Source organism: Canis lupus, chromosome 36 (genome assembly GCF_003254725.2).
Source record: "Canis lupus dingo isolate Sandy chromosome 36, ASM325472v2, whole genome shotgun sequence".
Classification (NCBI taxonomy): domain Eukaryota; kingdom Metazoa; phylum Chordata; class Mammalia; order Carnivora; family Canidae; genus Canis; species Canis lupus.
In genome coordinates, this window is record NC_064278.1 from 23,289,033 (window position 1) to 23,304,358 (window position 15,326).

Consider the following 15,326-nt stretch of genomic DNA (forward strand, 5'->3'; position numbering starts at 1 on the left):
AAGGATGAAAACACAAAGACATGCGTTAATTTAATTGAAAATATAGAATAAAGACACTGACTTGTTTAAATAATTCTGACTTTAATATCTTCAGAGTGCGTGTTTTCTCCCAAGATTTTTTTACTATTTGAAGACAATCTGGCAAAAGGGTCAAATGATACAAGTTGTCTGAAAAGTTAGATAACTAACATAGGATAAGCTATTTTTACTGATATATAATTGACATACAATATATTATATCAGTTTCAGGTATACAATATAACGATTTGGCATTTGTAGGGATAAACTGTTCCTTAATGCGTTTTCAGATAAAGAATCTCTAAATGTAAAGCAATTCATTTAATGGTTAGTCTGGAAAAAAAAAAGTTACTGAATAAATATAATAACAGTGTCCAAAAAAGTCTGGGAAAAAAAAGAGAAAGTAAGATATTTGGTTTTTTTTCGATTACTAATTGGACATATTGCTTTGCATTTTGAAGTACTTTACCTAGAATGTGTCTGGAGGCTGAAGAAAAAGTATACCAAACAGAATATTATAAAATATAGCTAATACACAGTATAAAAATTAGTTTTTACTTTTTCCAGCCTCATAGACACACTCTATTATACAGCACATAAATGCCTCAACCTCTTTTACCACAATAAATAATAAATAAATAACTCAAATTCTAATAAGACAGTCTCTTAAGACTGTTTTTTTTTTTTTTTTAATGAGAACTGCAAATATGACCTGTAAGTTGGCAAGAGAAGATGCGAATATTGCTCTGTAGAGGCCTCCTAGGTCCCTGAGTGCTAACCTTACAGCATGAAACCACACGTATGGGCTGAGGGTAAAACAGGGGCTAAGATGTGACCCCTATCACTGGGAATATTGTGGAGAAACCTAAAGATTATCTGCCTCATGGAAAGTAGCGAATATTAGTTTCCCTTTTCTTTATCGGGGACATTTCTTCTTGGGAAAAAAGATTAGGGAAAAGAGAGCCAGGAAGATATAAAAAATACATTCCATAGGAGTGTTTCTTTTCATTGTTTAGAAAAATAAAGCCTCATTGGGCATGCCAAAACTGTAATGCCAGAGAAAAGTCTCAATCTTAGATTAAAACTAAGGTTATTGAGCTTCCCTTTCAACATGTTAGGGATCAGCCAACTCTGGCCTACACAAAGCATTTGAAGGCATAGATTTGGAAATAGGACAAGGGCTGTGACTTTCTAAGTAGTTACAGAGTCCATAGTTATAGCTGTTCAAATATATAAATAATGCCAATCACGATTAGGACAACATTTTCATGATCATGTGGTTTCAATTTTCATAGTTCTGGTATTTTTCCAGAGTCCAGGTCTACACTACTGGTATAAAGTACATGTTCAATGATCTCTAAAACCATAGTTCCTACTGAATCCCCTAATTGAGAATCATGTCATTCATCCTCAGGGCTAACACTGAGCCTGGAACTGTTTCATGTGTGTTTGAAAGAGTTGAAGAGTCTGTGCCAGTGGATTCTGGGAAACGCTACTTTTACGAGTCAGTACTTATGGGATTCCTCTTAAATAAAAACAACACATTACATTACTAACAGTGAGGTTTTAAGCGGCTCGCCTGAGCAGCCAGGAAATTCGGTGTTATGGTTATTACTGTAACTCTTATAGTCACCCACGCCCAAAACAACGGAATCATTTGCTAGATCCATAGCCCTTGACACTCAGCCTTTGTTGTTATTTGCATATCTGCTTCCGAACTAAGTGTGCAGTACCCTAAACACTAAGATATTTTATTAATTTCTCGATTGCTTCATGTACAAGTATACCGTAAATACTCAGGAATAATTTTTTGAATGACTGACAACAATGATGCTACGTAGAATACCATAAATACCTCACATATTAATTTGGTAACCTTGACAGTTCAGAATTCAGCTAAGCACCAGAAAATGTACCTCTTCCCACCCTCACCCCTACCCCTCAAAAAAGCATCAGAAGAGTAAATATTCATTTTTTTTAAAGATTTATTTACCTTCTTGAGAGTATGTGGAGGAGTAGGGACAGAGGGAGAGGGAGAGAGAGTCCCAAGTAGACTCTGTGCTGGATGTGGAGTCTGAGTCGGGGTTTGATCCGATGACCTCGAGATCATCATCGGAGCCAAGACCAAGAGTCAGGTGCTCAACCATGTGCAATATCCAGGTGCCCCTAAATATTCTTAAGAGAATCCCTGAGGTCTCAAAGAGTTAGAAAAAAACTGAGACATAGAGCAGGAGGCTTTCCTGCTTTGCTCACCTCAATATCCTTAGGACCTTTACTGAGCAGAATAGATGCTCAATACAAAATGTGTCGCACAAATGACTACGGTGATGTAGTTTTGTCTTTTCTAAATGAACAGAAAAAATGAAAATAGTTGAATCCAAGACTAGAAGCCAGAGTAGCTATAGACATGGAGGGCTGTGTCATCTGCCAGCCGAGACAGAATAGCAGAAGACCATAAAAAAGCACGGTCAAAAATGCAGAAGCATGACAAGTAGGAATCATTTCTTTTAGGAGCAAACAGATCCCAATCCTTCACTAGACTGTGTGCATTACCACTACACAGTTCAACAATTCACATTTGCATAAAAGATTCCAAGTTAATATAAAATTTTAAAAGCCAATCAATATCCAGAACAGTATCTAGAACATTAGAACAACATCTAGAACCTACCAAGGGATATGATGCACTAAAGGAACACTTCCCATCCGTTATTGTTCAAATTAAATACCTCATTTGAAATGAGGTCAGGAGACCCTGTATGCTGGTTCTTCTCTGTTTGCTTCTAGATCCTTGCTCTACTTTTTGCCCCTTCTGTATGGGAAGAACAGAGAAATTGGAATATTTCTTTCAGTCTCCCTCATTGCCTGCATCTGTCAATGACATCTTTTTAGGGTAACAACTTCTGTTGAGTAGTCTCCCTTTCAGCCTCCAATTTCAGCTCTCACCAAACTTAGACACCTCTATTAACTGCCACCCCCTTCTCCCTCAGGAACGGGAGAGTTTATGGTTGGTCAATAAGAACCTTGACATCTATTGCTGACTCCCTTTAACCTTACTACATCTCTGCAAACAGGTCCCTTATTAAATTCTTTGGAAAACCCAGTTGATTATGCCTTCAATCAAGCTGTTTGATCCACCATAGAACAGTCAGGTCCTTCTTACTTTGTATGAGACTTAAAAACAATATGTCAGGCACAAGTTAATTATCAAACCAATCCATTTCTATTTCTTCCTACTACATGAAAGTGCCCAACAAGGCTCAAGAGAGTGCGTGGTAAAAAAGTGCTAACAAAGATAATATGGGCCCAGCAGCGTCAAGTGTTTTCTTGTTTCAATAATACCCAGGGTGGTGAACAAATACAGACTGGCTAGTGACTTCCCCACATGAGTCAAGGCCACTTTAATCTTTCTAAACAGATGAAAATTAATTGGTGATGCTTCTCTAAATTATGTTGAAACATTTCTGTAAAATGAAACAGAGAAATGCACATGATTGAGAGGAAGCAAAAAAAGTTTTAACAGAAAAAGATCATGGGTCTAACTCCACCGATTTTCAAGTAGACTACATAGGAAGATCTTATACTTAGTGACCTCGAGATGCAAACAAAATTAAGGGATGGAGTAAGGGGCATTACATGACTTCCTAGCACAGGTCTATAGCAGCCTAGCACCTGCGCCAGACCTCTTGCTCACCCTATCTGGAACAGAGGGAAGCATAGTGAACGAACAGAAAGAAATAATGGATTGGGTTCTAATTCCAACTTTCCTAGATGAGACATTTTGTGTAAGTCACTTTGGCTGTCCTGAGTGAAATAGAGAAGATGAAAAAATACCATATTAATTCCGTCTCATGCTGTGGTTAGAAGTTATGTGAAGATTATTCTAACCTTTTAGGGATGATACTTTTAGACTTCTAGGTTTGGGGAAACTGTTTCACTGGTCAGTCCTCAAAGGGGCTGTCTTACAAATCCTGCCATTTTTGCTGAAACATTTGCCTCCTACTGTCTTGAAAACCCTCAAATTCTTCTGCTGGAATGCCAGCAAGTAGATGTGAGACGATTCTGTATGGGTTAGAGAATACCTCGTGTGCACCAGAACTTCCAGGGTGTCATTTAGTACGTATGTATTCTTAATCCAACTTTGCAGTCTAATGACTTTTTAAAGTCAAAACTTCTTCCAAAACCCTCTTGGAGTATGATGTTTGAAGCATATGGAGACAGAATCTGAGCCAATATATTTTATTCCAAATGAGGTTCTTTGATTTCTCATATGTTTTTGAAATGTGATATCTGTCTACCTTGTGAAATTGTGTTCTCTCAGCTCCCTGGAAAGCTAGGACAAGTCTTAAATAACTGCCATCTTTGGTGCTTTCTGAATTCTACTATTTGGGGACAATTTCTACTGGATAAACATGTTGCCTATCTATAGCATTCTCTTAATCCTGCTCCTCAAACTCTTATTTTCTGCTGTCAAAGCCAATAGTTATAAAGCCAGACTCTGGTGTGGAGAACACTACTACATGGTTATTTGTTATTAAAGGACTTCTATCACAGAAAAATGGAAACATTGCTGACAAGACAAATTACTTAAGAAGAAGATAAGCTGAAAAGGCAAGGAGGGATACCATGCATTTCAGAGTTCGTCATTCTGCTTTGCACATTCCAATCCTTACAATGAAAGCACTCTTCCTTCTCCATTGGATTTTCATCTGTAGAATATTAATCTCACAAAGTGAAAGAAATAAAAATAACCAGGGAATAGGTTAGTAGGTTAGAGTTTTAATAGTTATCACAAAAGCAGAATAATCACTTGTGGAGAGGTAAGGAGAGAGAGAGAATTGTAGATACTTCTTCCAAGAAAACAAGCATGATCTTCCACAAAGTCATCTCAATACTGAAACTCACTCCATTTTACATGAATTCTCAAGAGCTGTATCAATACTGAATTTCACTCCACTTCACCTGAATTCTCAAATTTGAAATACTGGCTGACTCTCACTACTTCCTTTCAATTAATTTCTCTAGCCTACAATTCCATACATGTTGGTGAATATCTAAAAGCAAATAGTATCTGTACAGACAGGAAAATGATGGCATTTCAGGCAAAAGTGATGTCACAAACAGACCTCAACTCCAAAGGATACAGAGTTCGCATGGTACTAGGGAAAGTAAAACAATGACTTTATGGCTGAATAGGATGTAAAGAAACTCATTTCAACAAAACTTCCAGAAAAATTAATCATTCTATATTTAACAGACTACATTAGCAACTATAGATGTTAAGTGTTTAATTTAGCGGAGGATTGCCTCTGACCAAAATAAATAAATAAATAAAAAAGTAAAAAATAAATAAATAAAACAGTTTAATTTAGATTTTATCTTTTTTTAAAATTTAAGTTTTTAAAAATTTTTTTCTTTAGCAATCTCTACACTCAACATGGGGCTCCCAAGATGAAGACTCACATGCTCTTCCAACTGAGCTAGCCAGGCACCCCACAGATTTTATCTGCTTGTGATTTATGTCAATAGGTATCATCACTGGCTTAAAGGAAAACTAGAAATTTATCTTTCTTTTAATGGATAACATTAATATTTTTCTCAGAGGGACTTCTGTATTTTATGAGTCATAATATTCACCTCCCAAATTTAAATCTTTTTTCTATAATAATTTTAAGACAGTAAGTGACACAAAAAGGAACAGAGAATTATAGCTAGTAATTGGCTTGCATTTACTATGTACTAGGCAATGTGCAGAAGGTTTTATGTACATTATTTTGATTAATACCTATGATACTGGAATTCCACAATGTAGACATTATGACCTCCCCCCCCAAGTAAACTAAAGACAAAAGGACTGAAGTTTAAAGAGGGTAAGTGATCTACCAAGGGTCACAAAACAAATAAGAGAGGAAGTGGAATTCAGGTTCAAGTATCTCTTGTTCTCAAGTCTTTCTTCTTTATTTATTCTTATAACTAAAAAGAGTAAAAGGTACAAGTGAGCATATTTGACTTCTTAGAACATAAATACTGATTTTCAATGTAAATACTAAGTTGGACAAAAGTTACTTCATACTGAAAACATTCAGCAACAGTTCAGTAGAATTTGGACTCTACAGGCTTAAGAGAGTCCTTTAAAATTCTCATCTAGAGCAGCATTTCTCAACACATTTTTTTTCTTTATCTCCCACCGCCCCACCCCACGGGGTCTTCTTGACATTTTTTTTTACCCCTCCCACAAAATTCTAATAACACAGATATACCATATAGCTATCTATGTACTATCTGTATCTCTGTGCTTTACATATAAGAAGAGTTAAGATTTTTTTTTTTTTGCCTTTTAGAATGAATTTTTGCTCCTTGGAGGACAATGAGAATGTAGAATCTAGAGGATGTATCTCTCTGTTTTTCTTTGTTACTTCAACACCTTCCAACCCACTTGCTATGACTTAAAATTATATGGGGTTAGGACTTTAGATTTTTAGCTTGAAGTTTTTCATTACGTTAAAATGTAAATACATAGAAAATGTTGGTGAAGCACTATAAACCATTTACATTTTAGTGTGGCTAGAAGATAGGAAAACCAGTTTGAAGGAAAAAAAGAAGAATGTGCAGGCACTCCCTACCAGAGCAGGGGAGGGAGAACAGAGAGCCTCTGGTGCCGGGATGCCTGTGGCACAACCCTGCTTCAGTCTAGTCCCGTTGAACGCATTAACATGAAGTACTTCAAAATGCCAGCTCCCATTCATGATGAACAAGAAATCTTAGTCATAAGCCACCGTAGTGACCATCACCCTATTGATTAATGTGTAAATATTGGGTTTCCTGCCTGTGAAGAATTTGCTGTTTGGTTCCTTTGAGGCCTGTTTGTACATTCCCAACTGCTACGTGGCCAAGAACAAGTAAGTTTATGTAATGTTCCAAAGAAATGGCTCAACACCGTGGCTCATTTTAACCCAGGTATGAATAGAAGACAGAGATGAATTCACAAATACTTCTTTCACATGCAGTGTAAAATATAACTTTTCACTCCCAGAGGCCAAAATGGTCTTAACCATTGAAGTAATTATAGCTCACAACTATAATTTAGAGTTCGCTCTGGTTGACTCTAAATCCACACAGGAAAATAATTCACTCATCTCATTGGAACACTGGAGTGAATAATTTCATAAAACCTATACGGTTTCAGCAATCCTAGAAAGTAGGGTGAATTCTAATAGAAATCAACAGTTGATAATTTAGTAAGACAATGACAGTAATTGTCTACCATTTATAGGTCACCAATTTAAAGACTCAAGTACCACAGTTTACATTTATAAATATCACCTGTGCAGTCCTTAGAGCAATCCTATGAGATGTACATGTGTATTCATATTTATGGAGGAAATGAGTTTAGAAAGGATGGGCAATTTTCCTGAAACCACTCGGAAGTGAAGGAAGAAGTAGAACAATTCCAACTGTCATCTGAAGCTCATGCTCTCCAACCTCAGCCACGTTGAAATTATCTCAGTGAAATGATAGAAAGGATCAAGTCTAACATTTTAGTTTCCAATCAGATGGAAAAGTCTTGGGTAAATGGAGAGGTAATGGATATGGTATGCAACATATTTTTTTTTGTTTTTGTTTTTTTTGCAATTTTGCATGTGAGAAGCTACTGTTTAGATGTTTCAAGTGAAAGACCATTTTTTTTGTAAATGTTTTCAAGATGGGTATTAGTAAGGATTTTCTGACTTTGAAGGTTGTAAAAAACATGCATATATATCAGGACCTTCACAGATGATAAATAAAATGGTGGCTACTTCACCAAAGCACAGGTGTGCTTTCCAGAGGCCAGGGTCACTATAGTAAATTGTTTCCATCACTCATTCTCCATCAATGGCATTGAACCTTATAATATGAAGAGAGGCCCCATATGAAAGAATGGCCCTTCTAAAACAAAAAATACAAGAAACAACAAGTGTTGGTGAGGGTGAGGAGAAAAAGGAACCGTCTTGCACTATTGGTGGGAATGCAAACTGCTGCAGCCACTGTGAAACACAGGATGGAGGTTCCTCAAAAAGTTAAAAATAGAACTACTCTACAATCTAGTAATTGCACTACTGGTATTTACTCAAAGAACACAAAAATACTAATTTAAAGGGATGCATCCACCCCTATGTTTACTGTAGCATTATATACAATGGTTAAATTATGGAAGCAGCCCAAGTGTCCATTGATAGATGAATGGATAAAGAAAATGTGGTATGAATTTATATTACTGAATATTACTCAGCCATCAAAAAGAATGAAATCTTGCCATTTTCAGGGACATGGATAGAGCTAGAGTGTATTATGCTAACTGAAATAAGTCAGAGAAAGAGAAATACCGTACAATTTCACTCATATGTGGAATTTAAGAAACAAATGAGCTAAGGAAAAAAAAGAGAGAGAGAGACAAACCGAGAAACATACTGTAAACTATAGACAACAAACTGATGGTTACCAGAAGGGAGGTGGGGGGGATGGGATAAATGGGTGATGGGGACTAAGGAGTGTCAGGGTAAGTACTGGGTGATACAAAGAATTGTTGAATCACGATGTTGTATACCTGAAACTAATATAACCCTGTATGTAATTAGCTGGAATTAAAATAAAATAAATAAAAGCCCCTATTTAAAATTTCCTGTTTGTTTTATACATGTATATACCACCACCAAAATGACAGGACAATAAAAACTAAGAGGGCAGAAATGGAATAGCAAAAATAAAGTAAAAGTCTAAGAAATAATTTTATGGATTTACAGAGTTGCTAACCCATATTTAGGGGCAGTGTTGAGGACTCAGGACCCAAACTTGGTCACCTAATTCCTGGACCAGTTTCTTCATAACAGTATACTGTTACCAAGTAAAAACAATAAATAGGCTTGAAATTACAGCAAAAATTGACCTCCGAAATACATCATCAATTTTAGGCTTTCTCTGTGGAGACTGACCTAATATTTAAATTATTTAAACATGCTGACAATGAAATACAAATATAATTTATCTTTTAAACTACCAACACAGTTATGTTTACTATCTCCCAAATGGGATATCAAACATCCCTAAATAGTGACATAACAAGTAACTCCAAATAAAGGCTAAAATTGTTCTCACATGTGAAATCATGTGTACAATTGGTCAAAGTAGAACCATTGCAATAAAAGATGTTTTCGCTTAATTTCCTAGAAATTTCAGATGTTTGTTTAGCCCTTATTAACTGGAAAATTCTTTAATGCATTGTGCACTTACTGACATATTCTAGTAGGAAAATGTTTGTTTTCCAAATAAATAATCCAAGGCATAAAATTCAGCCAGTGTTTCACAATATTAACTTGACAATAAATGAAGCGTTTTATCTATGAGGCATTTTTAAAGTGTTTATGTAGCTCCCAGTGAAATTCTAATTTAATTATGTTCTTCTATAAAGTGAGAAAGCTTTCCATATAGGATCTTCTTTGAAAGGTTTTGTCAGATTTCTATTAAGATGAATGCATGCAAATGCTATCTTTAAAAATACTTTGTAACATATGAGATATAATTGTGAATATTACTAAAATATGCTTAACACTTCACTTTTTCCATGTTCTACTTGAAACTAATTTTAAAACTGGCAATCTAGGCATTTCCATGTATTTTAAATATTAATAAAATAATCATGCAGAAATGGTTCTCTTTTAGAGGACACATCATAGCACTTTAACAACATATGGAAGTCCAATATATTTTTAAACCCCGGAGTCATGTTAACATTTAGACTGCACAGACTCTGTTGTCTATAACAACTACTGATTAACCCCCCAAATGTTATGCTCATCTTAACGGAAGGAGAAAAAGTACAGCAATGCTGGTCATGCTGCCCTTTTAATTTACATTTACATGTCCAAGATCATGCTAAGTTGTCACACCTCATCAACTAAAATCCTAGTAGGACACATACTACTGATCATGGTATTGCCCAGCACCGTACAAAATCTGCAGAAACCCTGGAAAATTACAGCCTAAGCCAAGTACATATCCATATATATATATATATATACACGTTTTTTTCCTGCCACTTTAGAACAAATCTACCATTTGTAAGTTATGTTACTTACCGAGAAGCATGTTTCTTAGCAATCGTCAATTGAGCCAGTCTGTAATTTCTGTCCGATAAAGGTATGAAGAGCTGAGAAGTATGTTAACCTGCTGCACGTTTTGTGACAGATAGTGTGAGCCCTCACCAACTCCTCCTGTGTCCCCCGCCTGCTGGAGTACTGGACGGACTCCACTCACTCACCCACTGTGCACCTCGGTGGAAACTAACCAACAATACAGGGACTGTCAGTTGCTGCCTCCTCAGCCGACAGAGCCAAAAAAAATGATGGAAAACTAGGTTACTTCACTGGGGTTGCAGATGTAAATTCTGAATCGATTATGCTGTTTCTTTAAAATTCCAGTAATATTTTCTACTGAATTCACAAGGAAACAAAATTTAAACTTATGCAAATAAGCTTGTGAAATCCTGTTTAGAAAATGTAAGTGTCCTCTTTTTTCCCCTTTTTTTTTTCCTCTCAAGAATTTAAAATACGTCTCGCTTCGAACTAACAAGAAATTCTGCTAGAAAATAAACTCTGTATAATATGCACGTTTTTAGGGAAGACTGATGATTAAAGTTATATCACCCATCAAGGATCACAGAATGCAAATATATTTATTATTTGATGTTATGAGCTTGAGCCTCCAAAATGATTTCCGTTTCACAATGGATTATTTGTTTGACTCCAATACAAAGATAATTATTTCTGAAATCAGTTTCTCCTGAGGGAATAAATCTTGCAGTTTTAAACCAATAAGGATATTGCAATGAACACTTAACAAAGGAATATCTCGTTTCTTTTTATTTTTCTGCTAGATGTGTATTAACAATTTAAAAAGAGAAAAATCCATATCTGAGCCCAAAAGAAGGATACACAGCATGTCAGATAACACTAGAGTCAATAAGTTGAATGTGATTTTTGAGACTATGTTTTCTAAAATAGAAAGTGAAATGACATGTCCAAATATTACATATAATAGCAACTGTTTTTCAGTTATCCTACAACACATATTACCATTTACATATTATAATAACAGAGGACAGCAGTTAAACTGTACCTTCCTTGAATCCAAATACTTGAAGTGACATTTTACAGATGTTTTTGTTCAAACATATTTCTCTATCCCTTATTTTGGGGATTCAACTGTTACAGGATTAGCTACTATTATTGTTAAGGGTGAAAGTTAAAAACAGGAAAAGGAGAGGAAGAGAGAGTTTGAGGAAAGTGTAAAAGGGAAAATTTTGAACTATCCTGGTATTGCAGATTTTTCTGAATCTATGTGATACAGGGAAGGTGGGAAAAGACTAGAGCTAGGACAGTTTGGAGCTAAGAGGAAAAAAGGGAGGGCGATAGCTAAGGATAATAATAATAATAAAATATACCAAGGACTGTTGTTGTTGTTGTTTTTCTTGGCCATTATAAAACGAAGGACTTTTGTGTATCAAATATATCTATTTGAATGTAGTCATCTGAAGGATTGCACATATAAATTCTTACATTGAGTAAACCAAGTTTCAAGAAGAGGTGTGTGTGTTTAAATTAATAAATATTTCTCTATAAATGTGAAGGGAGGCCTCCCTCCCTGCCTTTGACTTCCATTCATTCTTATCTAGTAGTTCTCACACTTAAGCATGCTTCAGAGATCCCTGGAGGTCTTGTTAGAACAGGCTGCTGGGCCCAATTCCCAGAGTTTCTGATTCAGACTCTCTAGGGTGGAACCTGAGAATTTACAACAAATTCCCAGGTGATGCTCTGCTGATGCCGCTAGTCCCAGGACTACACTTTGAGAACTGCTGCTCTAGCTCATTATGTTACCCTAGCATCTAGTACGAGGATAGTCTCCGTTGCAAATTGTTGTATTACCATATTACATGGATTCTGAGATCTCCCCCACCCCTACCACCACATCTTCACAGCTCTGAGTCGAGATCCGTGTCTAATTAATCACATCTTATGATAAGTATACACAAGGCAGCACTCACAACTTGTAGTTGTCAATGTCAGAGTGTGCATGGACTTGGTCATAGCTGTTAATAAGGTCTCTTCAGCTGAGTGACATAATTTTTGAGTGATATCATGTATTGAGTTTAACTGCCATTTAAAAATTATTTTTAAACCTGTATTTTTTAAGAGCCACAGTATGATTTGACATAGAAGTTGTTGCATACAAAGATGGCATATAAACAGGTGTGAAGTATGTATTTGTTATTAGTGAAGCAGATGTTCATTATTGGAGGAATGACAGCAACTGCAGTTTTTCTTCTTGGAAAGTAACATTCTATTGCATTACAGGATGTAAGAAAGGTAACCTCAAGTGGAAGATGTGGTACATGTAAAAGTTTTGCCTATCACAGGCCTAGTAATGCAACTGAAGGGGAAAGAAATTGCCAGATCCCTCTGAACAGAAATTTGAATGTGATGAGTTGCTGGTGTGAATAATTCACGGAAGTCCAGAGAACTCTCTTTAAGGCTTTGTGTCAAAGTTTACTGACACTTTTTTCTTTCTTAGTGACACATGGAATAATGATGTGAGTTACATAAAAAAACCCTTAGGTTTGATAAAATATGATATTATTGGGAAATGAAGCAATCATTCCTAATAATAGCTCTATAAAAACTGATGATTAATGTGTTAATTTAAAGTGGGATTTTTTGGTGTTTTCAAAGTGTGGTGTTAAAGTTACCTAAAGAATCACCAAGATTCCCTGCTAAAAATGTAGGTGTCTAGGACTCCTTGAGAGCTATTGAATCAACAGCTTTGGTTGGAGAATGACTGACCATTTCACCTTCAAGGAAATAGCAATTTAATAAGAATGGCTCTGGAGGACTCCTCAATGTTAGTGGTAATAATATATTCCTTAAGAAAACTATCTTTGATTCCAAACCAATTACAATAAGTCTTTGGTATTGCCTAATGATTGAAACTATACAAGGACAACTCCGTTTATCCCCACGGGAATTTTTATAAACCCAAACACCAAACTGCATAAATATTCCAAAGGACCTATGTGAAGGCAGAGAAGTCACCAGGGGCGATGGTTGGATGCGCTCATCTGACTAGGCCCAAAGCAAGTCATGCTTAATAGGAAGGTATGATAGTAGGAAGAACAAGTACGTAGGAGGAATACCACATCACCAAGTCAAAGACTCCAACACCAGCCCAGTACTGACTGGAGATTCCGTGTAGCCCTCCAGGGGTGTGAAAAATTTGGAAAAGGTCATACCAGAAAACCAGATATAATTGACTGACTGGAAAGTCACCCAATATCTCTCAGCCTGTTTAGTCTATAATAGAATAAAGGCATTGTTAGATTAGATTTCTATAGCCCATTCCAGCTCCAAAATTATGTAATTTGTTTAAAAATTTTCATAAGAGGGTGTGGCCTCTTTCAAAGTTTTATTAGGAAAACCTCATGAAAGCAAATGACAAAGTAATCAAAGACAAAGGGCATGTGTGATGGTTTGAATTATGTCCCCCCACTACTTCAAATGTTGAGGACATGAAACCCCCCAATGTCTCAGAATATGACCTTATTTGGAGGTAGGGCCTTTAAAAGAGGTGATTGAGCTACAATGAAGACATCAGAGTGGCCCCTAATCCAATATGACTGGTGTCTTTATAAAAATGAGAAATCTGGATATAGATAGGTACAGAGGGAACAGGATGTGGAGAGACACAGGGAGAAGACAGCCATCTACAGACCAAAGAGAGGCAAGGAACAAATCCTTCCCTCACAGTCCTCAGAAGGAACCTACCCTGCCAACACTTTGAGTTCAGAATTCTAGTTCCACAAACTGTGAGACAATACGTTTTTGTCGTTTGCACCACTCAGTCTGTGGTGCTTGTTACAGTGGCCTTAGCAAAGGAATATAGCATCTTTACCAGGTGCTTGATATTTAAGTACCTGCTAACTTCATAAAAAGACTGGAGAGCAGATCACCACTCTCTCTTTCCTCTGAAAAGCAGTATGAGCAGCCATGTTTGAGAAGTTAAACTCAGATTTTTATATTTGTTCTTCGATTAATTTGTCCTTAATCAGGTTGGTCATGCATGTGTCTACTCAAGTAGATTTTCCCCTCAAGAATGATACTAGCTGTTGATTTTTTTTCATACTTGCTTTTGTCTTTATTAATGTCTGCTTCCTAACTTTCTTTGATTAATTTTGATTCATTTTTCCTAGTTTCTAAGATACATACATGGCTCATTTATTTTTAATTTTTATTTTTTTAACACTAAAAACCATTTAAGAACAGTTTTGATAAGTTTTCCCCTCCATTAACTTTTAGATAATCTATCATCTTAGTTTTGGTTTTCCTTTTCTCTTTTTACTTAATGGATAATAGAACTGAAAGTAGAAATAACATTATCTTTTATTCTGTCTTTAGTATTGGTTTAGTTTGGCCTTGGGCCAATCACTTACCTTCCATGAACTTCTAGGATGTTGTTTGTGTGAGGATCAAACCAACTCAATGACAATATTTGAAACCATAAATTGTTACATAAATTTAAGTCATTATTTTAATTATTTTTGAGCAATTAATTATATGTAAAGAAACAGGGTAAACCTGGGGACATCAGAATGGCTTAATTTTGGAGTTTTAACATCTCATATCTGTTTGATGTATTATTGTTTCTCAAATTGTTTGTAGGTTTATAATTTTATAGCAAAATGGCAATCATTCACCTACTAGTACAGCTTTAGTTGATGACTTTCATTCAAGGAAAGAGATTATTTTAAAATCCACATCTTGAAACACTCTGCATTATCATTTAAAAACAGGAGAGAAAAACAGAAGCAAAATGAGCTAGCATTTCCTGAGAGTCAGCTATGTGTCAGGCACTCTTTTAGGTAATTTACATTAAATTCTCATAACAGCTATTGCACAGATGTAGACACTGAGATTAAGAGTATAAGTAAATTGCCCAAGGTCACAAATCTTCCAATCCAGTGCTCCTCCCTAGCTCCCTCCTCATAGTAACCAGTGAATTGAGACAGCAAGGTTAAACTCAAATTTTTTCTAGTGATTGCCAGAGAATATAAAATATTTTATATTTGGGGGGAAATTTAAAATATAAATCTTTTTTTAAAATAGGCTCCATGCCCAGTGTGGAGCCCACAGCAAGGCTTCAACCCATGATCCTGAGATCAAACCTGATCCGAGATCAAGAGACACCTAACCAACTGAAGCCCCCAGGTGCCCCTGAAAATTATA

General features: G+C 36.0%; 1 protein-coding gene across 11 annotated transcripts in view; it reads right to left on the reverse strand.

Annotated features, from left to right (window-relative positions):
- Window positions 1-15,326, reverse strand: part of ZNF385B (zinc finger protein 385B) — a 382,539-nt gene that overhangs the window by 190,572 nt on the left and 176,641 nt on the right. Inside the window, exon 1 of one of the 11 annotated variants that reach the window (XM_025460357.3) lies at window positions 10,131-10,324. The exons of the other annotated variants lie outside the window; for them this stretch is intronic. Coding sequence (XP_025316142.1) covers window positions 10,131-10,140 — 10 coding nt within the window. The 5' untranslated portion in view covers window positions 10,141-10,324. Of the gene's footprint in view, window positions 1-10,130; window positions 10,325-15,326 lie in introns of those variants that run through there. 11 annotated transcript variants of the gene reach the window in all.